General features: G+C 32.6%; 1 protein-coding gene across 5 annotated transcripts in view; it reads right to left on the bottom strand.

The window, feature by feature from the left end:
- Positions 1 to 3153: 3153 nt before the first annotated feature.
- LOC145307140 (uncharacterized) overlaps positions 3154 to 26821 on the bottom strand; it is a 58908-nt gene continuing 35240 nt past the window's right edge. For 2 of the 5 annotated variants that reach the window (XM_080149499.1, XM_080149500.1), the window contains exons 30-40: positions 26245 to 26313; positions 24877 to 24951; positions 24136 to 24211; positions 23739 to 23901; positions 23226 to 23314; positions 21881 to 21952; positions 20301 to 20411; positions 7410 to 7515; positions 6635 to 6749; positions 5311 to 5384; positions 3827 to 4267 (exon numbers count right to left, since the gene is read on the bottom strand). In XM_080149499.1, the coding sequence (XP_080005625.1) occupies positions 4132 to 4267; positions 5311 to 5384; positions 6635 to 6749; positions 7410 to 7515; positions 20301 to 20411; positions 21881 to 21952; positions 23226 to 23314; positions 23739 to 23901; positions 24136 to 24211; positions 24877 to 24951; positions 26245 to 26313 (1086 nt within the window). In that variant the 3' untranslated portion in view covers positions 3827 to 4131. Of the gene's footprint in view, positions 3780 to 3826; positions 4268 to 5310; positions 5385 to 6634; positions 6750 to 7409; positions 7516 to 20300; positions 20412 to 20697; positions 20738 to 21880; positions 21953 to 23225; positions 23315 to 23738; positions 23902 to 24135; positions 24212 to 24876; positions 24952 to 26244; positions 26314 to 26821 lie in introns of those variants that run through there. The other 3 variants (XR_013875311.1, XM_080149502.1, XM_080149501.1) reach the window with 3 other exon arrangements.

Genomic DNA, 26821 nt, shown 5'->3' with positions numbered 1-26821 from the left:
TAGACATCCAGCTGAATTTTAAGGTTATAATATGATGATTTTACTGCGGCTTAATAGCGCTTAAAGCACGGCTGACGAGACCTGATAAAAATTATCAATTTCTATTTTTGTATTTTAAGTCAATTATCAAAACCAAACAAAAAAATATATTTTCATATATGAAATATTTCTAAAAAGTTAAATAATAATATTAAAGTACAAAAAAATTAATTTATCTTGGGATTAAACTTTTAATGAAATTGCTGAATATAAAAATAAAATCCTTACAGTTTTTTATAGATAATATTTTACAAAATATAACTAAAAGCATAAAATTAAAATTAATATTTTTATACAATAAACTTTGGTTGTTAGTAGACTTAGTTAATATTCTATTAAATTTTTAGGTCAAGTGCAGTTCACAGTAAAATATTCCTGGTAACGAATATTTCCAAAAATCTGTCAATTTTAAAGGCTGCAGAAGGCTAAATGGTGGAAAGTATAGATTTTGCTCGCACAGAATTTTAACCGTAAAGAAAAAGCCTTGTACAGTTAATTTGCAGTGTACATAAATGCGCGAAAAAGACCTATTTTACTAGTTTTTCTTCAGTGAAGCTTTCCCTGTGCATCATTGGATTTTGGCTATTCCAGATTATTTGCAGGCCTTCTAATGCCGCTTAACACAGTGTACGGGCATGACATGTGTATGTTCAGCCGTTTGGCAGCTAGCAGTCATAAAAATTCATAGATATTCGTTACCAGAAATATTTTACCGTGAACTGCAGTAGATCCAAGTTTTTTTTTAATCATAGCGGCCATTGGGTAAAATGTATTACCCCAAACCACGGGTTTATAATAAATATATATTATCAGAATGTACAAATTATTATTTTAAAGACTTTTATGGTAATCATTTTAAAAAAATTCGAATTTTTTCTTTTACATTACATGATTCTAATATCTTAAGAAAACTATCTATTTGCTATTTGTTAATTAAAAGGGGGGGGGGTTATTACAATAGCTTTAAAAACTTATTGCCCCCCAATTCTTAATGTTTTAAACACCCCTACAAAATACTGAGCGAAGGAAGGGGGGGTGGCGGATAACACCCCCCCCACATTATATTTTCAAGCACAAATATATATATTAGGTTAGGTATATAAAGTTAAAATGTATAAAAATATGGTAAAGTAGTAGGTTAATTATAAATTAATAATATATAAATTAGAAAAAATATAGGTTTAGTAAAAATGTTAGGTAATAACTTAAAAACTCATAAAATTAAAAATTAAAACTTTTTTTATTAATTTGTTAAACCTACTAATAATCATATTATTTTACTAATATAAATTGAATAAATGTGTAAAAATTAGCTCCTCTTGCATAAAAACAGGTCTTTACAGCTGCCAAACAGCCACCAGCCAGCCGCCAAAATAAAGTCGCTTTGCTGCCTAAATATTTTTTCTGAGGGGGATGGGGTGTGCTTGCAGAGAGAGAGAGAGAGAGAGAGATAGAGAGATAGATAGATATATATATATATAGAGAGAGAGAGAGGGAGAGAGAGAGATAGATAGAGATAGAGAAAGAAAGAGAGAGAGAGAAAGAGAGAGAGAAATAGAGAGACAGAGAAATAGAGAGAGAGCAAAAGAGATAGCGAGGGAGAGAAAGATAGGGTTCTTAATATTGATAGCGCCCATAACGAGAGAGAGAAAGAGAGAGAGAGAAAGAAAGAGAGAGACAAAGAGAAAGCGAGGAAGAAAGAGAGATGGTTCTTAACATTATAAGCATCCATATGAGAGAGAGAGAGAAAAAAAAGAGAGATGGAGAAAAAGTGAGGGAGAGAGAAAAACAAAGGTTCTAACTATTGATAGCGACTGTTTGATAGCTGCCGAGCCATGCAAACAAGAATTTAAAAAGGTACATAATAATTATCATTGATGATCTGGGAATTTCAAAAATAAATGCAAAACTGTAGAATTTTGAAATGTACTAAAAGTAAAAAAAATTGGGATAACCTGGAATCTAAAGGGATAAGACAATGGCCGATAAATTGAAGTTTATTCCTAATGATAATATACAAAATTTTCCTTTCTGTATAATGGTAGTTGAAATGTTAAAATAAACCAAAAAATTCAAGTAAAGTCCCAAAAGATATCAAAAAACTTTGGGGACTAGTGTAAAAAATAGCCAGATGTCCCCTTCCTCCCTGGAAAAAAAACACAACTAAAACAAATAGCACTTTAATTGAAAATCCCAGGAAGGGAGGGGACATTGGACTTTTTATTACACTAATCCCCAAAGTTTTATAATAACGTTTTCCTATTCGTTGGCTTAATAAATTTAGAGACCTTTATTGAATCTTGATTGGTTGGTTGATTCAGTTGAGTATCTAAACATTTCAATCAACCACTATTAAAATCTACATATAAGAAGTAATTTTGTGTATCATTATTGGGTATGTACATAAATTTATTGGCCATTGTCTTATCCCTTTAGATCCCTGATCTTATATCATCACAGGAGTAGTGTTTCAAATGCAAAAAAATGCTCGATTACAAAAAAATATTTTTTTAAAAAGTTCTATTCTACACTAAAATGGAGCTTTTTAGTTTAAGCTAAGTAATACAGAAATTTTTTTAAAAAAATATTACAATTTTCTTCCTATTTTACAAGGGAAATATTACATATAACCTTTTCCAATAAATATCCGCTTGATTAGAACCAGTTCGGTCAGTCATACTGAAAAATCATGTATAACATCGTATTACAGACATTTTTCCATTGATATTAAAATAGAAATTATAAAACTAATACCAGTTTTGTTAGCAAGGGCCTTCGGCCCCGGGTCTAACAAAACTGGTTTTAATCTTATAATTTTTCATTTTAATATCCGCGGAAATATGTCTATAATACGATAATATAAATAACTATTCTACTAAAACAGACACGACACAATTTTATATCTAACCATATTTTCAGGGAATATATAATAAGAGGATTGTTATTTTGCGTAATTCTTTAAAGTTAGGTGTTGGGTTGTAGTCAAATGATCTTATTTAGTCAAACTGTTCTTAATTATAACCATACTAGTGGTTTCTCCCCTAAACCAATTTTTCGTATTTTTGATTTAAAAGAAAAATTAAATTTTTTTTTTTTTTTTTTGGGGGGGGGGTATTTTTCATTTTTTTTTGGGTGTTGGGGGGTGTCCCACCACCCAAGAAAATAGTTATAAACCTTCCTGGGACCTATGAGAAGCTACCCTGTAAAGGAGAACCCGATCAGTTCAGCGGTTAGCGAGATCCATTATTTATAGATTTATTCATAGGAAATCTTAAGGGTAAAAGACAATGGCCTATAAATTGATGTATATTCCCAATGATGCAACACAAAATTACCCCTTCTGTTTATTAAAATTAGTGGTTGAAACGTTTAAATACTCAACCAAATAAATTAACCAATCAAAATTCACTAAAGTTCCCAAAGTTGTTAGGCCAACGAATAAGAACACGTTATTATAAAACTTTGGGGACTAGAGTAATAAACATCCCATTGTCCCATGTCTCTCTGTGTGACGTATTAAGCGCATTTGACTGTAACACAACACCCAACTTTACGGAACTACGCGAAAAAAGACCCTCTTCTATCTTTTTATGATCAAGATTTATATATTTTTGCAAAGGATAGTTTAAGCTTTTTTTTCTTGGTTTACTTATCTATTTTTAAACAATACCTACAAGGCCTAAAAGTAACAATTTTAATCAATATTCTGTGGCCAATCAGAAGTAATCTTTTCAAAACTACTATTAAACTGACCAATCATTGGCCAGCAATTCATATAATTACTATGACCAATCAGATGCAACTATAAAATTAACCAATAAGAGGCAAGGACTATTAAATTAACTGACCAATGAGAGGCCAGGACTATTGAATTAACTGACCAATGACAGGCCAGTAGAAATGTAAATAACCAATAGTAGGTCAGTGATCTATCTATCTAATTGACCAATTATAGGACATTAAAAAATTTAAAGAACCAATAGCAGTTCAGTTTTCTATCTAAATGACCAATAGTAGTTCAACATTCAATCTAATTAACCAATGGTAGGCCAGCACACAATCTAAATGACCAATGGTAGGCCAGCATACAATCTAGATGACCAATGGTAGGCCCTTCTTGTCAGGGAGCCTCGTTTTCTTGCCCAACCAGAGCCCATTGTGGATTGTGAAGGCATCGATTGTAACAGTTAAGTGCTTCGTGTGAATTTGGGTAAATTTCTTTCCACCTACAGACACAAGTGACACAATTTTAATATTTACTCTTGAGGGATAAGACAATGTAGGAAGATATATTGATGATACATTCATTGTGAAACAATAGCCTATGTCCCTAAAAGCTGAAGTCCAAGTAGTTCCTACAAAAATTAGGTTATGTCCATTTTTAGGGGAGGTATTAAGCTCCCCCCTCCCTCTCCAGGGGGGTGAAGAGTGGCTTGGCTCCTAATATAAAAACAAAGCCTATAATATCTGCATCAGGTTCATCAAGTGGTTCCCAAGTACCCAAAGTTCTATGGTCACGTAGGATTTCAGTAGTAATAATATTGGGTAATTATTCTAGGGGCACTTAAGGTGCCAGGGGGAAAAGTCAAAAACAATTTTTTTTAAAGTAAAAAAAGGTTTTTTTGGGGGGGGGATAAATTTTTGGAAGGGTGTTGAATCGGGGATACCCTTCCCCAAAATAGTTAAAAACCTTCCCTGGACCTAAAAGAAGCTTCCCTGTAAAGGAGAACCATATCAGCAGAACAGCGGTTAGTGAGATTCTTCGCTACAGAAAGAAAACCCTACTACTTTATATAATAGAGTAGCGCTGCTAAGATACAATTGTTTATGATCGCTTGTCTTAGAATAAAGATCACATGACTTAATTAATCTAAATGTCCTATTAGTTAAATAAAGATCACATAAATAAATCAAAGGATCCTATTGGTTGAATAAGATCACATGACTAAATCTAAAGCTCCTATTGGTTAAATAAGTTCACATGACTAAATTGAAAGCTCTCATTGGTTGAATAACAATCACATAAATAAATCAAAGGCTCCTATTGGTTGAATAAGATCACATGACTAAATCTAAAGCTCCTATTAATTGAACAAGTTCACTTGACTAAATTGAAAGCTCTCATTGGTTGAATAACGATCACATGACTAAATCAAAGGCTCCTATTGGTTATATAACAACCACATGATAAAATCTAGAGTTCCTATTGGTTGAATAAAGATCACATGATAAAATCTAGAGTTCCTATTGGTTAATAAAAATTATGTTCCTGAATTGTATTTATAATAGTTGTCTATCATGTTATCAACAATTTGTTTTGGCCCGTTTCCATAAATTTTAAACACCTAAAAAAAGTAAAATATTTTCTCGTATTCATTCGAATCCGGTGGATAGGAACCGGTTCTCATCCATACCAAAAAACTATGTCTAGCATCGTAATATATCCAGCTTTCTACGAATATAAAAATCTACAATCATAAGATTAAAACAAGTTTTTTTTGCCCATGCCTTCGGCACCTCGCGGCTAAAATAACTTGTTTTAATCTTATAATTGTACATTCTATAACCGCGGAAAGCCGTTTATAATACGATGAAAGAAATAACTATTCTTGTATTCATTTGAATTTAATTAATATCCGGTGGATAAGAACCGGTTCTCATCCATACAAAAAGACTATGTCTAGCATTGTATTATATCCAGTTTTCTATGTATTTAAAAATAAGATTAAAAACAGTTTTCTAGCCCCGAGATGCCGATGTACATTTTATAACCGCGGAAAGCTGTTTATAATACCATGCAAGAAAAAACTACTTTTGTGCTTTGGGTAAAAAATACTTCAAACTATTCATCTATCATTTTATCGATCAATCAATTCCATCAAACTATCTGACAATCTATCAATCTCTTCAGTAAATCTATCAATCTATCAGTAAATCAAACAATCAATCTATCAGTAAATCAAACAATTAATCTATTTTTAAATAATGAAACAATCGATTATTAACGCAATCTATCAATTATTAATCAAACAATCTCACAATCTTTTATTGAAAGAATCAATACATTTATTTTTACAACAATCTATAAATCTATTAATTAATCAATCTATCTATTATTTAATCAATTTATCTATTTATTTTTATCAAACTATTAGTCAATCTATCAATATATTCAGTAAACCTATCAATCTATTGTTGAATCAATTGATTAATCAATTGATTAATCATTCAATGCATAAATCAATTTATCAATCATAGAATCAATTGATGAATCAATCAATGCATAAATCAATTTATCAATCAATGAATCAATCAATGAATTAATCTTAGAATCAATTGTTGAATAAAATGATTAATCAATCAATATCAATTTATCAATCAATAAATCAATTGAATCAATCAATAAATCAATTGAATCAATCAATAAATTAATTAAATCATAAATGCATTAATCAATGAATCAATTAATGTATCAATCAACGAATCAATCAAACAATCAATCCAAAAATTAATGGTAGATTTAGTCTAACTATGAATCAAAAACTCAATCGATCAATTAAATAATGAAATAATCAAACAATGGATCAATGATTACCTCTTCAGTGTCCGGGTAGAAAGCGTACAGAGCTCTGAACTGTAGACGATTGTCTCGGAAGAGAAGAAGGAAATGTGGACAGTCACACCTCTCTATCTCCTCCAGCAGGCGCATCCTAAAATTAGTGGTTGAAACATTTGAACACTATCCAAAAAATCAAAATTCAATAACAGTCCCTAAAGTTGTTAAGCCAACAAATAAGAAAATGTTATTATAAAACTTTAGGGAATAGTATTTTAAACAGCTCACTCTATGACAAGAATGATAACATCCATAAGTAGAGGAGTACAAAAAATCCAATAGATATAGACAACCAGAAAAAGTTCATGATAAAGCAAATGTTCAGTGGTAAAAAAGAAAAGTAAAGAAGGAACACCTACTTATGCCAAAAAATCAAAGAAAATCAAGAAACATGCATAATAAGTAGTTAAGTTTTACGTCTTTTGTTGCATAGATGACAGACTAACTTACAAAAAAAATGTATTTAGTATTAATTCACCCTATAATAAAAAGAAAACTTTTTTGGTTTGTCCTTAAAAATCCCACTTAGATAACCACCGAACCAATTGCGTTCTCCTTTCAAGGGGAACTAAATACATGTCTCTGAAAGGTTTTAGGCTATCTATTTTACGCGTAACGACACTTAAACTTAAACAGTGAGTAAAATGGTTTAAATATTGAGCTAGATTCTTGAAACTTGGTACATAAGCTTAGTCCTATAGGTACTACATCTAAATGAAAAAATAATCAAATTCTTCCTAACCCAAGCACTGACCTTGTTTCTCTATTGACAGCCCCCGGGAAGACGACAAATTCTATGGCATTCATGACTATTGGTCTGTTAGACTTGCTCACTGGTTCTCTATACAGGCGGGCTGATACTAAATATTTATATACAATCAATCAATCAATATATCAAAAATCAATCTATCTCTCAATGTATAAATTAATGAGTCAATATATCAATCATTCTATCAATCAATTAAATCTATCACTCATTCAATCAATCCATCAATCAATCTATCAATCAATATATCATCAATCTAACTATCAATCTATTAAACAATATATCAATCTATGAATCTATAAATGATCTATCAATTCAATCAATGAATCAATGAATCTATCAATGAATCTATTATCAATTAATGTATCAAACAATCTATCAATTAATAAATCTATCAATCAATTAATCAATATATCTATTATTATTTCAATTAATCATTCTATCAACATATCAATAAATCTATCTTTATATCAATAAATCTACAGGGTTTTTCAAGAGAAACGTTTTTTAAAATTCCAGTTCTACATATAGTATTGGTAAAATGTTCGAACTTACTCAAAACTTTTTAACCTTTCTCAAATTTTTCTATGTAGCTTCTTAGTTTAAACATTTATATTTATATTAGCTTTTACGGATGTTGTCATCCTTGTTAGTAGCGAAGCTACTCTATAATTCGAAATGTCCGTCCGTCTGTCCGTCTGTCTGTCCGTCCGTCCGTCTGAGACAAAGTGGGGTAAACGTGATTTTCCCGGCTCCTATAAAAGATAGACAGCTGAAATTTTTAGTGAAGATTCTTATAACATATGCCCATCTAATCTATACATTGTTTTGTCCAACCGTCTGTCATTTGGGGTGCTAGATTGATTCCTACATTTTCATGTTTTTCTGATTTTCTCAACTCCTTTTCAAGATAATGGGCTGAAATTTTCAGGGATTGCTTAAATTTACATTTTATATATTTTCCTTAAGTTTTATTACGATTTTTTTATTAATAGGGGTGCTAGATCGATTCCTAGATTTTTAGGTTTTCTATTGTTTTCTCAATTCCTATTCAAAATTTACGGCTGAAATTATCATGGATTGAATATGCTAATAGTCTACATATTTCCATCAAGTTTCATTAAGATTTGTTTATATATTGTGGTGCTAGATCGATTCCTATATTTTAAATTTTTCGTGATTTAAAGGTTGCGTGATTTTGAAGTTTTCGTCATTTCCCTATTTCATCAAATATATAGGATTACACTGGTATATGGTAAATGTATTCATAATATACATTCATAATTTCTGAGCTTCGCTACTTATGGATGCTGTCATCCTTGTTTTACAACATATCCTGTAATTCTAACCTCCAAGAAAAACATGTGGAATCTTTTTATTCTAAAAAATACTTTCAAATATTTACCTGTTAAGAAAAGTAAAGCTAATCTGGGATCTCATAGATTCTAAGTAGTAAATTGATATACATTATAATAGTCTTAATTTAGGATTTAAATTTTAAAAGATATTATGATTATTTTCTAAGACCAAATTATATATTTTTTTCCCAAAGAGGAATGAATAAAAAAGTGCGAATTCAGAGGCAACAAGAAATTTAATGTTGACACAGAAAAATTGTCAGAAAAAAGGGGGTCTCAAATTTAAACAATTTTCACACGATAAAATGACTTTCAAATGTAGTAAAAAATAGATTCCTACAAATTTGATCTATCAAAATATTGAATACAATCCAGAACAGGTTTAATGTTAAAGTTTACTTTTTACTTTACCCCAGACGTATGTATTTTGTATGAGAGTTTACACCATTTAAAGCGCACTAAACTGTAGACACACTATTGGAAAGCAGGGAGGGAGTGGACATTGGGCTGTTTATTACCCTAGTCCCCAAAGATTTATAAATCATTTTCTTATACGTTGGTTACAACTTTGGAGACATAAATCAAATTTTCATTGGTTAGTTTATTAAGTTAAGTGTCTAAACTTTTTACACATTAATTGTAATCTACAGTGAGTTGTTTTGCGTATAATCATTGGGGATGAACATCCATTTATTGGCCATTGTCTTATCCCTTTAGATCCCTGATTGGAAAGATAGTAAAGACCTAAATTTAAATTAATGTGTGAAAAAATTTAGAGTAAAAACTACACATGGGGTGTAGGTGGTGCGTCTATATTCCCCCCAATAGTTTTAAATTTGCTAGTTGTCAAAACATTTTAAACTATACCTTCTTCTTTGCTTCTATTTCATCATTGTACACTCCAACTTTTTTGAATTTTGTTTTTTTATCATTTAAGCCTAGTTAGGTTAGGTTATATCAATTATATTTGTAGCCCCACTGTACACTGTAAATGGCGTCCCTCTCATCCCAATTAATTTTCATTTTAAAAAAAGTGTGGAATTGTAGACACACTACTATGTGTAAGAGAGAATGAATGAATGGGTATATCCTCATTTTAAAACAAGGATATTTATGTCCAAAATACAACAAATGACAAAGATTACAACAAAATTTGAGTTTTTCTTTACAAAAAAATAATCTAAACCCTTATCCAATGAATTAAAAGCTGCGCTAAAAATCATGAATCCACGTCACCTAATGAATCAGGCCAAAGTTTTAGATAGATAGGTAGGTAGAGAGAGAAAATTCAATTTAAAAATAATTGAAGTAACATACTTTAATAATAGAGTAGCTGCATTTCCTCATTGTAGAAATTACATATTAGCAACTTTCACAGTGGGGGGTGGGGGGTTAATATTTTTTTTATACAAATACTAAGGCAAGACAAGGATAAATATAAGCGTAGCTTAACAATTTTACCATATTTTTATTTTGATACAGCAAAGCTACTATATAATACCAGTGTCTGTCAGTCTGTCCGTCAGTCAAGCTGTATATAAAAGCTAATTTACCTAATAATTGTCTATATTATTAATATGCCAGTTATTAAGCTTTTTTTAGTAGTGAAGCTACTATATAAAACTAGTGTTTTGTACGTAGGTACATTATTATAAAAAACTCTGGGGACTAGTGTAATAAACAGCCCATAACCGTCCCCTCTCTCTCTCTCTGTCCAAAGGGGCTTCATGAAACAAAAATGATAAGGCAAACTCTTTTGGCATATTGGAGCACTTTTTGCTCTTATGCCTTGATATCAAATTTATATTTCTTTCTAATATGTTAGTAAAAGTAGAAGTATGACATATAACTCCAAAATATTCAGAGAAGCTTAGTATTTGGCAGGGGGATAGGGGGCCCGGGGAGTAGAAGGATATTTAAGACTAAATATAAAAATTTAAACCTTATATAGGAAAATATAAGGTATTCTTAGTAAATATAGTATTTTCTAGTCTGTGCACTGCATATATAAAAATCAAAAAGAAGGTTATATATTTAGCATAGCAACAAATTTGGTTTATTTATATTTTGTAATCAGTTTTGTTGAATAAAATAAAAGAAGGAAAGTTTGAAAGAAAGAGAAGGAGAAAGAGAAAGAGCGAGGCAGATGGGTAGTGGTGAAACAGAAATATTTAAAAAGGATCCGTTTTAAAATAGATGGATAGATAGATAAATAAGAAAATATTATTGAAACCGTTGTATTTTAAAGCGTTGTGACAAATTTTATATTGATATATTATAGGATATTGTAACAAAATATTAAAATATCTCCCGCTGTGTTGAATACATGCAGAAATTGTTCTATGCTGCTTATATTTTCTTTTACACGTTAAATTTACTGTCAATTCAATTAAGACAGTTTTGATTGTCTTTTAAAGTAAAAAGCTTTTTATGTATTTATTTATCGGTTTCACATAAAAGAAATATTTTGAAAAATAGTCTTCACTTTCAGTGAAGGTCTGTATTGGTCTTAAACTGGTTCTGCTTAAATTCTGGCAAGGCTTAGTTCTACTACATTAAAAGACTAATGGCCACATAAGAAAAACAATCCTAAAAATACAAGATTTATATTTATGTCCAAGTCTTTACCTTTAGTTAAATTTTGGACGGAGATGTTCTTGTTTTATAATTTTAGTTAAATTAGAGGGGGTACTTTGTGCTAAAGAATTTGGAAATATCAAAATCTAGTATTTCCCAATATGTGCCCAGGGGGGGGGGGGGGTAAGAAAAATAAAGATTTATGCTGAAATCATTCATTCCCATATAGGTGTGTATACAAATCAACGCATTTTTTTACAAAGAAAATTATTCACAATATGGTGCTTTCCCTAAATCAAAGGCTTTAACCCTGCAGGGCATATACTTGTGGTAACTTAATCCAGCGGGGCTACTAATTATCTTATATAACCTAACCTAACCTGACTTGATTATACACAATATGGTACTTTCCCTAAAGCAAAGGCTTTAACCCTGCAGGGCATATACTTGGGGTAACTTAATCCAGCGGGGCTACTAATTATCCTAACCTAACCTGACTTAAAGTAGAAAATAGTATACACAACACAAACTACTCCCCCATAATATAAGTCAATGATTGGATGTTTAAAATTAAAAGAGTGAAGCAAAGTAAACAAAACAGTTTGCACTGATTTTACAATTAGCTAAATTGATGCATTTGTTTTATTGAAGACACACCACATATGGGAAACATTTTAAAGAAAGAATGTCAAGTTAATTGCACCCAATATATTTGTCTCAAGTTTACACCTTAAAACAAAAAGCAGTAAAATTAGTCCTTTATATTTTTGGGGTCATAAAATATTTCACAGGGAGTAAAGGGAAAGGACAATGGCCGATAAATTGGTTTACATCCCCAATGAAGTAACACAAAAGCACCCCTTTTGTACATTACAATTAGTGGTTGAAATGAAACACTTAACTCAATGAACCAACTAATCAAAATTCACTACATTCCTCAAAATAATTGAGCCAACGAATTAGTAAACATTATAATATTTTGGGGACCAGTGTAATAAATAGCTCAATTTCCCCTCCCTCCCTGCATATTTACACATGGATTGACAAGTTTAATTGCCCCCAATTAATAAGTCTCAAGTTTACACTTTAAAACAAAAAGCAGGAAAATTTGTCTTTTTTTAGGAGGTAAAAATAGAGTTCAAATTTTATTATTATAAAAATTTTAATATCAAAGTAGTAAGTTTTTTGTCTGTAGCTTAATATTTTTATAACTACTGAACCTATTGAGTTCTCCATTTAAGGGAAGCTTCAATTTGGTCCCAGTTTTAGGCTATTTTATTTTCAGTTGTATATCTTGGGATGGTTTTAGGCTATTTTCCTTCCCTTTTATACCCTTTCTAACCTAGAGCCCCTGAATTCTAGGGGCACGGCTGCTAATATTTTATAAGATGTTTACATCTTTGAAATATTTTTTTTAAGCTTCTTTAAATTCTTTAAATATCTTTTTTTCTCATGAGAAAAACAGTTTAGTTTTGTACAATATATGTAGATTAATTAGCTGTAGAAAGGGAAATAAGTCATAAATATCTGGGATAGAAATATGTAATCAAAATTTTAATTAATGTTGATCTATTTTAGGGAATCAATTTATATATATACAGGGATCTAAACTACTGTACTTTCCCAATGATGACACACAAAAATATCCCTTCTGTAGACAACAATTATTGGTTAAAAGGTTTGAACACTCAACAAATATCTAATAAAACAATAAGACATTGTTCAGACAATGAATAAGAAAACATTACTATTATAAAACTTTGGAGACTAGTGAAATTAACGGCTCGTTATCCCCTTTCTTCCTGTACTAGGAAATAAACCCCTACAATTTAATATTTTAATACAAGATTTATCTAAAGTAAATCCTTCCCTACCCTGGACGACAACCCCCCCTACTAAAAAAGACATTTTTTTTAAATATGCTTTAAAAATATATCTTGTTACAAATATGTAGGATGTCGGCTTTTTTAGGATAAGAAAGGCAGAGGATACAGGTCATAAATGCAGGAATATAAAGGGATAAGACAATGGCTGATTAATTAATGCACATCCCCAATTTTAATACACAAAATTATCCTTTCTGTGTATTACAATTAGTGGTAAAAACATTTGGACACACAACTTATTAAAATTCTGTAAAGGTTCCCAATGTTGTTTTGACTTCAGGGACTAGTGTAATAAACAGCATAATGTCCCCTCCCTCCCTGCCTAAAATGTGTTAACACTAACTAAAAACTAAAAAGGTCACTGACATATTTTCACATGGGTTGTAAAAGTCTTCATGTTAGGGGTAAAGTGATAAGCAATAACTTTAAATAAAAAACAAAGATAAATTCAATAATTTAAAGTTTTATAAATAAGAAATATTCATTATTTCAAATTGAGTTCAGTACTATCAAGATACCAAAATAGAATTTCGTAAAAAACAGTTATTTCTAATGGATATATATATGAATTATTTATATTGAATGCATATGAATTATTTATATTAAATGCAAATGAATTATTCACCAGGCTCCAGGTAGAATAGCATTAAACCTGTTCTGGTTCATATTATTTTGTATAAAATAAAAGATATTTAAAAGATCAATGTTATTAAAATTATTAATAGATATTATTTGTATGTTTTTTTATAACATTTTAACACATTTGAAAATCCTTTTATCCCTAAGAAAATAGTTTAAAATCAATACCTCCTACCCTGTGAGAATTTTTCTGTGTCAACATTAAATTTAATGGGTCCCTTTAATTTGAGACCCCCTCCCACATAAGCATTTTTTTGTGTTACTATCCAAATTTAAAGGGCTGTAATTGGCCAATTACAATCCAGAAGTTTATGGAGGGAAAAAATGCTTAGCTGTGATTAGTTAGGTAGTTTCAACTATATAGAAGTCCCGCCTTTTTAGGTTCATTAGTCAATTCTATTTTTTTAAAGCAAAGCTTTTCTATAATAAAGGTCGGTTCGTCTGTTTGTTTTGATAAGCTCTGTTCATTAAATTATAAGGTTAGAATTGTCCTAATGATTTCAAACTTTGTATGATAATTCCTATAAAAGTTAGGTGCAACTTAGAAAGAGTAGCAATGTAAGAATAGAATCATGCATTTAAAGAGTTTTGCAGCAAACCATTTTAAGATCAATTTGTTCTAATTAAGATTTAAATACAAGAATTATTTACAGTATAACCTTCCTTATCCTTACCCCCTCTGCTGAAAGGACAAAATATCATGTTGACATTTTTTCACATGGGAATAAGATTTTAAAAGTCTTGATGTCAGGGGTAAGGGAAAAAGTAATAAAAAAAGTTTAATAATGCAAAAGTACTAAAATTAGATCTAATACCAAACCATTATTTTTAATTAATACTTTTCAATTTTCCACATACCCCCATATGGAATTAAACCTGTACAGTACAACAATTAGGTATAAAATATCATATTAATATATGTACCTAATATGTATATTTATTTTACCACATAAGAAAGTCCTTTAATCCCAAAAGAAAATAGTTTAAATTTTAGACTTCTTCCCATCTAAGAATTTTTCTGTGTCAACATTAAATTTAAAGGGCTGTAAAGCCAATTAGAATCCAGAATCTTTTGGAGGGAAGCTAAGTCATATGTGATTGGTTACTTTTAAAAGGTTCTAAATCCCGCCTTTTCAGATTGACACATTTTTCTAGCTCTACAAGGTTGATTTTAAACATAAGAAGGATGGTATACAATAGGTTAGGTTAGGATAGGATATGAAATAACAACTATCCCCCCACAGGAGTTAGGAATTTAATTAACCTATAAGATAGTTTACAGAGGGTTAGGTTAGGTTAAGATATGAATTAACAAATAAGCCCCCTGCAGGAGTTAGGCATTTGGAAAACCTTTAAGATGGTATAGAATAGGTTAGGTTAGGTTAAAATATGAATAAACAACTAAGCCCCCCGCAGGGGTTAGGCATTTAATCAACCAATAAGTTGGTTTAAAAAGGGTTAGCTTAGGTTAAGATATGAATAAACAAATAAGCCCCCTGCAGGGGTTAGACATGCAGAAAACCTTTGAGATGATTTACAATAAGTTAGGTTAGGTTAAGATATGAATAAAAAACTAATCCCCCAAAGGGGTTAGGCCTTTAATTAACCTATAGGATGGTTTACAATAGGTTAGATTAGGTTAAAATATGAATAAACAAGTAAGCTCCCCCAGGGGTTAGGCATTTAATTAACCTAGAAGATGGTTTACAAAATGTTAGGTTAGGTAAAGATATGAATAAACAAATAAGCCCCCTCAGAGGTTAAGCATTTAATTAACGTTTAAGATAGTATATAATAGGTTAGGTTAGGTTAAGATATGAATAAACAAATAAGCCCCCCGCAGGGGTTAGACATTTACTTAACCTTTAAGATGGTATACAATAGGTTAGGTTAGGTTAAGATATGAATAAACAACTAAGCCCCCCGCAGGGGTTAGGCATTTGGAAAATTTTAGGATGGTATACAATAGGTTAGGTTAGGTTAAGATATGAATAAACAACTAAGCCCCCCATAGGGGTTAGGCATTTGATTAACCTTTAAGATGGTATACAATAGGTTAGGATAGGTTAAGATATGAATAAAAAACTAAGCCCCATGCAGGGGTTAGACATTTAATTAACCTTTTAGATGGTATACAATAGGTTAGGTTAGGTTAAGATATGAATAAAAACTAAGCCCCCCGCAGGGGTTAGGCATTTGGAAAACCTTTAGAATGGTATACAATAGGTTAGGTTAGGTTAAGATATGAATAAACAAATAAGCCCCCCGCAGGGGTTAGGCATTTGAAAAACTTTTAGGATGGTATACAATAGGTTAGGTTAGGTTAAGATATGAATAAACAACTAAGCCCCATGCAGGGGTTAGACATTTAATTAACCTTTTAGATGGTATACAATAGGTTAGGTTAGGTTAAGATATGAATGAACAACTAAGTCCCCCACAGGGGTTAGGCATTTTGTTAACCTTTAAGATGGTATAAAATAAGTTAAGTTAGGTTAAGATATGAATAAACAACTAAGCCCCCCGCAGGGGTTAGGCATATGGAAAACATTTAGGATGGTATAAAATAAGTTAGGTTAGGTTAAGATATGAATAAACAACTAAGCCCCCCGCAGTGGTTAGACATTTATTTAACCTTTAGGATGGTATACAATAGGTTAGGTTAGGTTAAGATATGAATAATCAACTAAGCCCTCCGCAGGGGTTAGGCATTTAATTAACCTTTTAGATGATATACAATAGGTTAGGTTGGGTTAAGATATGAATAAACAACTAAGCCCCCGCAGGGGTTAGGCATTTGGAAAACTTTTAGGATGGTATACAATAGTTTAGGTTAGGTTAAGATATGAATAAACAACTAAGCCCCGCATAAGGTTAGGCATTTGATTAACCTTTAAGATGGTATACAATAGGTTAGGTTATGTTAAGATATGAATAAACAACTAAGCCCCCTGCAGGGGTTAGGCATTTAATTACCCTTTTAGATGGTATACAATAGGTTAGGTTAGGTTAAGATATGAATAAAAACTAAGCCCCCCGCAGGGGTTAGGCATATGGAAAACATTTAGGATGGTATAAAATAAGTTAGGTTAGGTTAAGATATGAATAAACAACTAAGCCCCCCGCAGTGGTTAGACATTTAATTAACCTTTAGGATGGTATACAATAGGTTAGGTTCGGTTAAGATATGAATAATCAACTAAGCCCTCCGCAGGGGTTAGGCATTTAATTAACCTTTTAGATGATATACAATAGGTTAGGTTAGGTTAAGATATGAATAAACAACTAAGCCCCCGCAGGGGTTAGGCATTTGGAAAACTTTTAGGATGGTATACAATAGTTTAGGTTAGGTTAAGATATGAATAAACAACTAAGCCCCGCATAGGGGTTAGGCATTTGATTAACCTTTAAGATGGTATACAATAGGTTAGGTTATGTTAAGATATGAATAAACAACTAAGCCCCCTGCAGGGGTTAGGCATTTAATTACCCTTTTAGATGGTATACAATAGGTTAGGTTAGGTTAAGATATGAATAAAAACTAAGCCCCCTGCAGGGGTTAGGCGTTTGGAAAACCTTTAGAATGGTATACAATAGGTTAGGTTAGGATAAGATATGAATAAACAAATAAACACCCTGCAGGAGGTGTGTAAGTATAGTTTTTACTAAGGTACCCAGTTAGGAAGGTGTGTAAGTATAGTTTTTACTAAGGTACCCAATTAGGAAGGTGTGTAAGTATAGTTTTTACTAAGGCACCCAATTAGGAAGGTGTGTAAGTATAGTTTTTACTAAGGTACCCAATTAGGAAGGTGTGTAAGTATAGTTTTTGCTAAGGTACCCAATTAGGAAGGTGTGTAAGTATAGTTTTTACTAAGGTACCCAATTAGGAAGGTGTGTAAGTATAGTTTTTACTAAGGTACCCAATTAGGAAGGTGTGAAAGTATAGTTTTTACTATGGTACTCAATTAGAGAGGTGGGTGAATATAGTTTTTACTAAGGTACCCAATTAGGAAGGTGGGTGATTATAGTTTTTACTAGGGTAACCAATTAGGAAGGTGTGTAAGTATAGTTTTTACTTAAGTACCCAATTAGGAAGGTGTATGATTATAGTTTTTACAAAGGTACCCAATAAGGAAGGTGTGTAAGTATAGTTTTTACTAAGGTACCCAATTAGGAAGGTGTGGAAGTATAGTTTTTACTAAGGTACAGAATTAGGAAGGTGTATGAGTATAGTTTTTACTAAGGTACCCAATTAGCAAGGTGTGTAAGTATAGTTTTTACTAAGGTACTCAAATAGGAAGGTGTGTAAGTATAGTTTTTACTAAGGTACTCAAATAGGAAGGTGTGTAAGTATAGTTTTTACTAAGGTACAGAATTAGGAAGGTGTGTAAGTATAGTTTTTACTAAGGTACCCAATTAGGAAGGTGTGTAAGTATAGTTTTTACTAAGGTACTCAATAAGGAAGGTGTGTAAGTATAGTTTTTACTAAGGTACCCAATTAGGAAGGTGTGTAAGTATAGTTTTTACTAAGGTAACCAATTAGGAAGGTGTGTAAGTATAGTTTTTACTAAGGTACCCAATTAGGAAGGTGTGTAAGTATAGTTTTTACTAAGGTAACCAATTAGGAAGGTGTGTAAGTATAGTTTTTACTAAGGTAACCAATTAGGAAGGTGTGTAAGTATAGTTTTTACTAAGGTACCCAATTAGGAAGGTGTGGAAGTATAGTTTTTACTAAGGTAACCAATTAGGAAGGTGTGTAAGTATAGTTTCTACTAAGGTACCCAATTAGGAAGGTGTGGAAGTATAGTTTTTACTAAGGTACCCAATTAGGAAGGTGTGGAAGTATAGTTTTTACTAAGGTACCCAATTAGGAAGGTGAGTGACCCTGGTTGATTGTTTATGACTGGGTCTACTCTTACTTTGCCCTTTGGGAACCTTTTTTTTCTTCCATGGTTATAAAACTATGGGTACCAGCATAATATACAGTTTACTATACCTTTCCATGGTGATAAAACTTTGAGTACCAGAATAATATACAGTTTACTATACCTTTCCATGGTTATAAAACTTTGGGTACCAGAATAATATACAGTTTACTACACCCTCTCATGGTTATAAAGCTTTGGGTACCAGAATAATATACAGTTTACTATACCCTCTCATGATTATAAAACTTTGGGTACCAGAATAATATACAGTTTACTATACCCTCCCATGATTATAAAACTTTGGGTACCAGAATAATATACAGTTTACTATTCCCTTCCATGGTTATAAAACTTTGGGTACCAGAATAATATACAGTTTACTATACCCTTTCATAATTATAAAACTTTGGGTACCAGAAATTAATATACAATCTATTGTCCTGTCCCATGATTATAAAGTTTTCTTTATATATATTGAAAAGTAGCTAAGTGCCAACCTTAACTCATAATGAATCTCACATGGAGTTACTTACACAAAGCTTGAACAAATGGTTACTTGTATGGCCTGTTTAGGCTAGGTTAGGTTGTGTAGGGGCATGTGAGAGCCTGTATGGTTGTTAGAGTTTTCTACTTGTAACATTCTCTGTAATAACCAGTTTTTTCTTTATATATATATTGAAAAGTGCCTAAGTGCCAATCTTAACTCATAATAAATCTCATTTGCAATTACTTACTAAACTTTAGTTTTGGACTGTGTATAATGGTTAAAACATGGACCTACAAACTAGCCATGTGACCTAATGAATCAGATTTAAACTCTCCATAATTTTCTTTATATATATCTAAAAGTGCCAACCTTAACTCATAATGAATCTCACTTGCACAAAGTTTGAAGAAATGGTTACTTGTATGGCCTGTTTAGGCTAGGTTAGGTTGGGTAGGGGTGTGTGAGACCCTGTTTGGTTGATAATTATTGCTTTAATTCAGAACCGTTTTTTTCTATATATATATTGAAAAGTGCCTAAGTGCCAACCTTAACTCATAATCAAACTCATTTGCAATTACTTATTAAACCTTAGTTTTGTACAGTGTATAATGGAACAGCCAGTTGTTTGACATGATGTAGGTTAGGTTAGGTTAAGACAAAGACCTACGAACCATCCATGTCTATCAATCAATTAATCAAACAATTTATCAATCTTTCAATCAATCTATCAATATATCAATCTTTCAACCTATTATTCAATCAATCAATCAATCAATCTATCACTCAATCTGTCAATAAATTTGTCAATCAATCTATTAATCTTTCAATCTATCAATCAATATATTAATCAATCAATGAATCTATCAATCAACTTATCAATCTATCAATCAATCAATCTATTCATCAATCTATTCATCAATCTATTCATCAATTAATAAATCAATCTATCCATAAATCGTTTAATGAAAACTTTGGGTACTGGTGGATACTATGGGTACTCTTACCTCTGCCTGACCTATAACCAGACGTGGTGCTAGAAATATCTGAAGCTCTGTCATCAAACTCTGTCTCCCCCCTGTGACTGCCATACTCGGATCTGTGTCCGCCAGAAAGACCTTAGTTAGATAGATAATAAGATTGATAGATAGATATATAAATAGAGTACTTTGTCTCCCCCCTGTGACTGCCATACTCGGATCTATGTCCACCAGAAAGACCTTAGTTAGATAGATAGATAATTAGATAGATAGATAGATAATTAGATAGATAGATATATAAATAGAGAACTTTGTCTCCCCCCTGTGACTGCCATACTCGGATCTGTGTCCGCCAGAAAGACCTTAGATAGATAGATAATTAGATTGATAGATAGATATATAAATAGAGAACTTTGTCTCCCACCTGTGACTGCCATACTCGGATCTGTGTCCACCAGAAAGACCTTAGTTAGATAGATAGATAATTAGATTGATAGATAGATATATAAATAGAGAACTTTGTCTCTCCCCTGTGACTGCCATACTCCCGATCTATGCCCGCCTGAAAGACCTTAGATAGATAGATAGATGGATAGATAATTAGATTGATAGATAGATAAATAAATAGATAACTCAGTCTTCCACCTGTGACTGCCATACTTGGATCTATGTCCGCCAGAAAGACCTTTAACAAGATTTTTTAAGTCCCAGGGACAGGGTAGGCAAAAATGCGATTTTCAAAGAAAAGTAATTTTTTTTTATAAGAGATAGATAGATAGATATTTCAGTCTCCTCAATGTGACTGCCATACTCGGATCTGTGCCCCCCGCCAGAAAGACCTTAGATAGATAGGTGGATGGATGGATATATAGATAGATAGATACTCAGTCTCCCCACTGTACCTGCCAAGGGGAAAGGAGCTTTTGATTGCACAACCTTTGTCTGAGAAGTCCTAAGTGTACATGGTGATAAGTTACGCATGTTTATGGGCCAAGGCATTCTTCCCATCTACTTTAACTATAAATGTCGCGCACATAACATAGAAGCAGTTAGGAACCATTTTTAACGTCTTTAGTTATGACGCGGTGTTGGGCCGTGATTCGAACCTATCACCTCTCAGACGACGAGCGGATGCGCTATGTGTTGATAGACAAACCCAATGATGAAAGACAAGAGCATCCCTCAGATCTACTGCAGTTCACGGTAAAATATTGCTGGTAAGCAATATTTCCAAAAATCTATGAATTTTAAAGGCTACTAGCTGCCAAACGGCTGAACGTACAGATCATGCCCGCACACTGTTTGAGGCGGCACAAGAAGGCATACAAATAATCTGGAATAGCCATAAATCAATAATGCATAGCAGAGAAATGCGCGAAAAAGACCTATTTTATGCGTTTTTTCTTCAGTGAAGCTTTCCCTGTACATAATTGGATCTTGGCTATTCCAGATTATTTGTAGGCCTTCTTATGCCGCTTAAAATCGTCTGTACGTTCAGCCGTTTGGCAGCTAGCAGCCTTTAAAATTCATAGATTTTTGGAAATATTGCTTACCAGCAATATTTTACCGTGAACTGCAGTAGATCCCATCCCTCTACTAAAACTAACCTGTACCTCTACGGAGACCCAGGGGTAAGGAGCCAGGACCAAGATTGCTAACACTGGATGATTTACTGCGTCCTACAAGAAAAATTGGTTGAAAATTTGGGCACTAACAATAATGTATGTAAATAATATACATGGATATTATGTAAAGGGGAAAAATTGGCGTCATTTATTGGTCAGTTCGTTCATCCAGTGGGAGGGGATGGATAAAGTTGGTAGAGGGAGGGGATTGTTATTTCTATCCAGCTAAAAGTTTCACTTATTAGAGTACACGATAATCTGGAAGGATACTATCATCACACTCACAACATAAAAAAACTAATTTTTTTTTTTAAAACTAAAAGTGAGGAGAAGAGTTCCACTGTATTCGAATGAATACGAGAATAGTTATTTCTTGTATCGTATTATAAACGGCTTTCCGCGGATATAGAATGTACAATTATAAGATTAAAACTAGTTTTAATCTTATGATTGTACATTTCTATATTCGTAGAAAACTGGATATAATACGATGCTAGACATAGTTTTTTTGTATGGATGAGAACCGGTTCCTGTCTACCGGATTCGAATGAATACGAGAAAACATTTTATTAAATAACTTTAGGGGTGTCACATAGAGTAGTGGTTAGCGCACTACGCTGTGGATGGGAAAATCCGAGTTCAAGTCCCCTCATAGACGTTGCACTTGGATGACAAATGCTGTTGCAATTTGTCAGAATATAATAACGCAACCTTCCCTGTGATGCCCTTAGGTTGTAAGGAGGGAGATTTGTAGGAAGTTAGGATCCTACCTATCAAGCAACTGCAATCGTGCCTTCCCTCGTCCATGCTCCTCATTCATATGAGAGTGCCATTAATTAGGGTGGCTTAATATGGAACACCTGCCAACACTCTAGGCCAGGGTGATGTAATAATTGAGTAGCTTCCACGAGAATTGCGGGTCAGCTTGTAATGTAACATAGAATACACTCAGCTGTGCGCGAAGCTTGCCAATCTATGATTAGTCAAAGGATTCTCAACTCCAATCTCCTCGTGCATCTGAATCCTAACTTCAGAGAATCAAGGCTACATACATACATACATTAAAAAACTTTGGGGACTAGTGTGTAAAAGACCTGGTGAAACAGGGATCTAAAGGAATAAGACAATGGCCAATAAATTGATATCCATCCCCAATGGTGATAAACCAAATTACCAAATTAATATTAGTGGTTGAAACGTTTGGACACTCAACTAAATGAAACAACCAATCAAAATTTAAGTCAAAAGTCCCCAAAGCTGTTAAGCAAACGAATAGGAAAAAGTTATTATAAAACTTTGTGGGGACTAATGTAAAATTAGAACTGACCTATATGGCCAAGACCTCTAAGCCCAGAAGAAACGCCTCCATAAAGTTCTTCATCAGCTAGGGATGAATTACTGCCCCTTCTGTAATTTCTAAAATTTAACATAATTAGTGGTATTAATGGTACTCAAACTTATAAATGGTACCCAAACTTACATAATTAGAATGGTACCCAAACTTATATAATTGTAATGGTACCCAAACTTATATAATTGTAATGGTACTCAAACTTATATAATTGTAATGGTACCCAAACTTATATAATTGTAATGGTACCCAAACTTATATAATTATAATGGTACCCAAACTTATATAATTGTAATGGTACCCAAACTTATATAATCATAATGGTTCCCAAACTTATATAATTATAATGGTACCCAAACTTATATAATTATAATGGTTCCCAAACTTATATAATTGTAATGGTACCCAAACTTATATAATCATAGTGGTTCCCAAACTTATATATTGATAATGGTACCCAAACTAATTTAAAATGGTACCCAAACTCACCTTGACCTATTGAGACTTGAAATATTGAGATTGGAATGGCTGCCCCGAAGTCCGCTGGATGACCGCGTAACTTGTCCACCTGTCCGTCCGTCTGGCAGGTCGTCAGAATCTACATGGATAGTTCGCGGCCGTGGTTTCATACCCCCAGCTCCAGCAGATCTAGCCAGCCACAAGTTTATTTTACACATTTTTTATAAAAGTCCCCAAAGTTTTCATAAAAAGTCCCTAATGTTTTTAAAACCTTTAAAGTATCAATATAATTTACGGTATCCTCAGTCCAAAGATAAAGCCTATATACTATTACTCACTGTTTACGCAAATGTGTCAAAACTTCACCCCCCTCTTGTATACAAACACTAGAATGGTATCCAAAACTCATGTAAAAATAAATTCCTAGGTCGCATTCTTGGTCCAGTTTTGTTAGAACTAGTTGGGGGAGGGTGGCTGGGGGCTTTGTCTTCCTTCTCCAGCTCCTGAATAGAATAGGAATATGTAAATATTGGTCCTGTGGTGGTTTTAAGCTATTTTATTGAGGGGTGAGATACACTCCTACAAAAAAAGAGAAAAAAACTTGAATAAAATAGGAATATGGTGATTTAATCCTTATAATAAACTAACAGTATCTGTCTTTTTGTCTGTCTGTTTGTACCGAAGGATCTTGCTAACCACTGAACTGAAATGGTTCTTCATTAAAGCTACCCTGTAGAGACAAACACACAGACATCATGTTACTTTAGTATAAGGATTTACCGCATCGTATTATAAACACATGAAAAATCACAAGTTTAAACCAGTTTTGTTAGCCTAACGACCAGGCTAACAAAACTGGTATTCATTCTATAATTTTTATTTTAACATTCGTGGAAAATTGTCTGTAATACGATGCTATACATGAAGTTTCAGTATGGCTGAGTACCGGTTCAAATTCAGCTGATATAATTCGGTTTCAAGGCCATACTGAAAATAACTATTCTGAGTAATTTTAATCTGAGTAATTTTTTTTAATCTGAGTAATTTTGTATATCATCATTTGGGATGAACATCAATTTATCGGTCATTGTCTTATTCCTTTAGAACCCTGTGCGTTTTAAGTCTGCTAGGAGCAAAGCTTTAGGTAAATGCATTAAACTTTGGGTACCTTTTTAATCTTGTATTGTTCAAATATTTCCTCTCTCCGCCGTTTCTCATCTTCCTTCTTCTTGGCTTGCTCCGCCTACCAAATAATTGTTATTTATTTATATTCGTGGAAAACTGTCTGTAACACAATGCAAAAAAAGAACCCCTTCTAAGCCATACTGAAAAATCATGTATCGTATTGTATTATATCTCTATCCAGTTTTGAGCTTTCTATGAATATAAAAATGTAGAATCATAATATTAATCTTATAATTGTACATTTTATATCCGTGGAAAGTAGTTTATAATACTATGTGATAAAAAACCTATTTTTAGTTATTTGTAGACAGCTCTCCAGGGAAAGTAAAATAAAAAGAAAAGTTTTCATGAAATCTGATGCTTTTTTGAAACAAAATAAGAATACAGGCCTTTCATTTAAACATTTAAAGATGAACATAGAAATAATTTTCCAGTATGGCTTCGAAACCGATTAATATCCGCTGGATTAGAACTGGTTCTAAGCTATACTTATAAATCATGTATCATATCATATTATATTCAGTTTTCTGATATAAGTTTTTTTTAGGCACATGCCATCAGCATCTCGGGGCTAACAAAACTGGCTTTTATCTTTTAATTGTACATTTTTAAATCCGTGGAAAGCTGTTTATAATACTATGTGATAAAACCTATTTTTAATTATCTATAGACAGCTTTCCGCGGATATATCTTAAAGTTTAAATTGTTTTTAATACGATAACACCACAATTCAATAAAAGTACCCAAAATTTTTGAGCAAATAAATGAAACAACGTGGTTATAAAACTTTGGGTACCAGACTACTTTAAGTTTCCCCCCCCCCCCCTCTCTGATAAAATGACGTCATTATATGGCCCAAAGGGAGGGAGGGGACAGTGGGCTGTTTATTGCACTAGTCCTCAAGGTTTTATGATAACTTTTTCTTATTCCTTGGCTTAACAACTTTGGGGAATTTTATTAAATTTTGATTGATTGATTCATGAAGTGTTCAAACGTTTCAATAATTTTTATCTACCTACAGAAGGGGTAATTTTGTGTATCATCATTAGGGATATACTTAAGTTAACCAGCCATTGTCTTATCCCTTTAGATCCCTAAGTAGTAGGGTTGGGCCGGATTCTTTTTTAGCCGGATACTGGATATCCGGCTGATTTCTAATGCCGGTTCAGGCCGGATATCTGGCCAACGTTAGATATCCGGCAAATTACCAGATATCCGGCCGGATAACCGGATATCCGGCGTCAAAAATCGGACGGATATCATGTAACCGGATAGTTTAATATCCGGTATCTGGCCGGATATTGAAAATGACCGGATATCTGGCGCAACCCTACTGAGAAGCTGAGCTCACCTTTTTGGCTTCTTCGTCTTCTCTTCGCTTTCTCGCCTCCTCTTCCCGCTTCACCCTCGCCTCTTCAGCCTAGAATAGTATCCAAACTTATATAATTGTAATGGTACCCAAACTTATATAATTGTAATGGTACCCAAACTTATATAATTATAATGGTACCGAAACATATATAATTATAATGGTACCCAAACTTATATAATTATAATGGTACCCAAACATATATAATTATAATGGTACCCAAACATATATAATTATAATGGTACCCAAACTTATATAATTATAATGGTACCCAAACTTATATAATTATTATGGTACCCAAACTTATATAATTGTAATGGTACCCAAACTTATATAACTTTTAATTGTATGAAATAGGATAATGTGCAATCTATGTCTGTTCGCCTGAAGCTTAAGATCTAAGTAACCACTGAACCGATAGGGCTCTTCTCTTCAGGGAATATACCTACTGGTCCTGTGGTGGTTTTAAGCTATTTTTCTTGGTGGATGGGACACCCCCAACCCCCCCCAAAATAAATTGTTTTTAGGCAATTACTTCACATAAAATGGCAGCATCAGA

This window comes from Acartia tonsa, chromosome 15, assembly GCF_053477335.1.
Source record: "Acartia tonsa isolate MP-2025a chromosome 15, ASM5347733v1, whole genome shotgun sequence".
NCBI classification, from domain to species: Eukaryota; Metazoa; Arthropoda; class Copepoda; order Calanoida; family Acartiidae; genus Acartia; species Acartia tonsa.
This window is presented reverse-complemented; position numbering and strand designations above follow the sequence as displayed.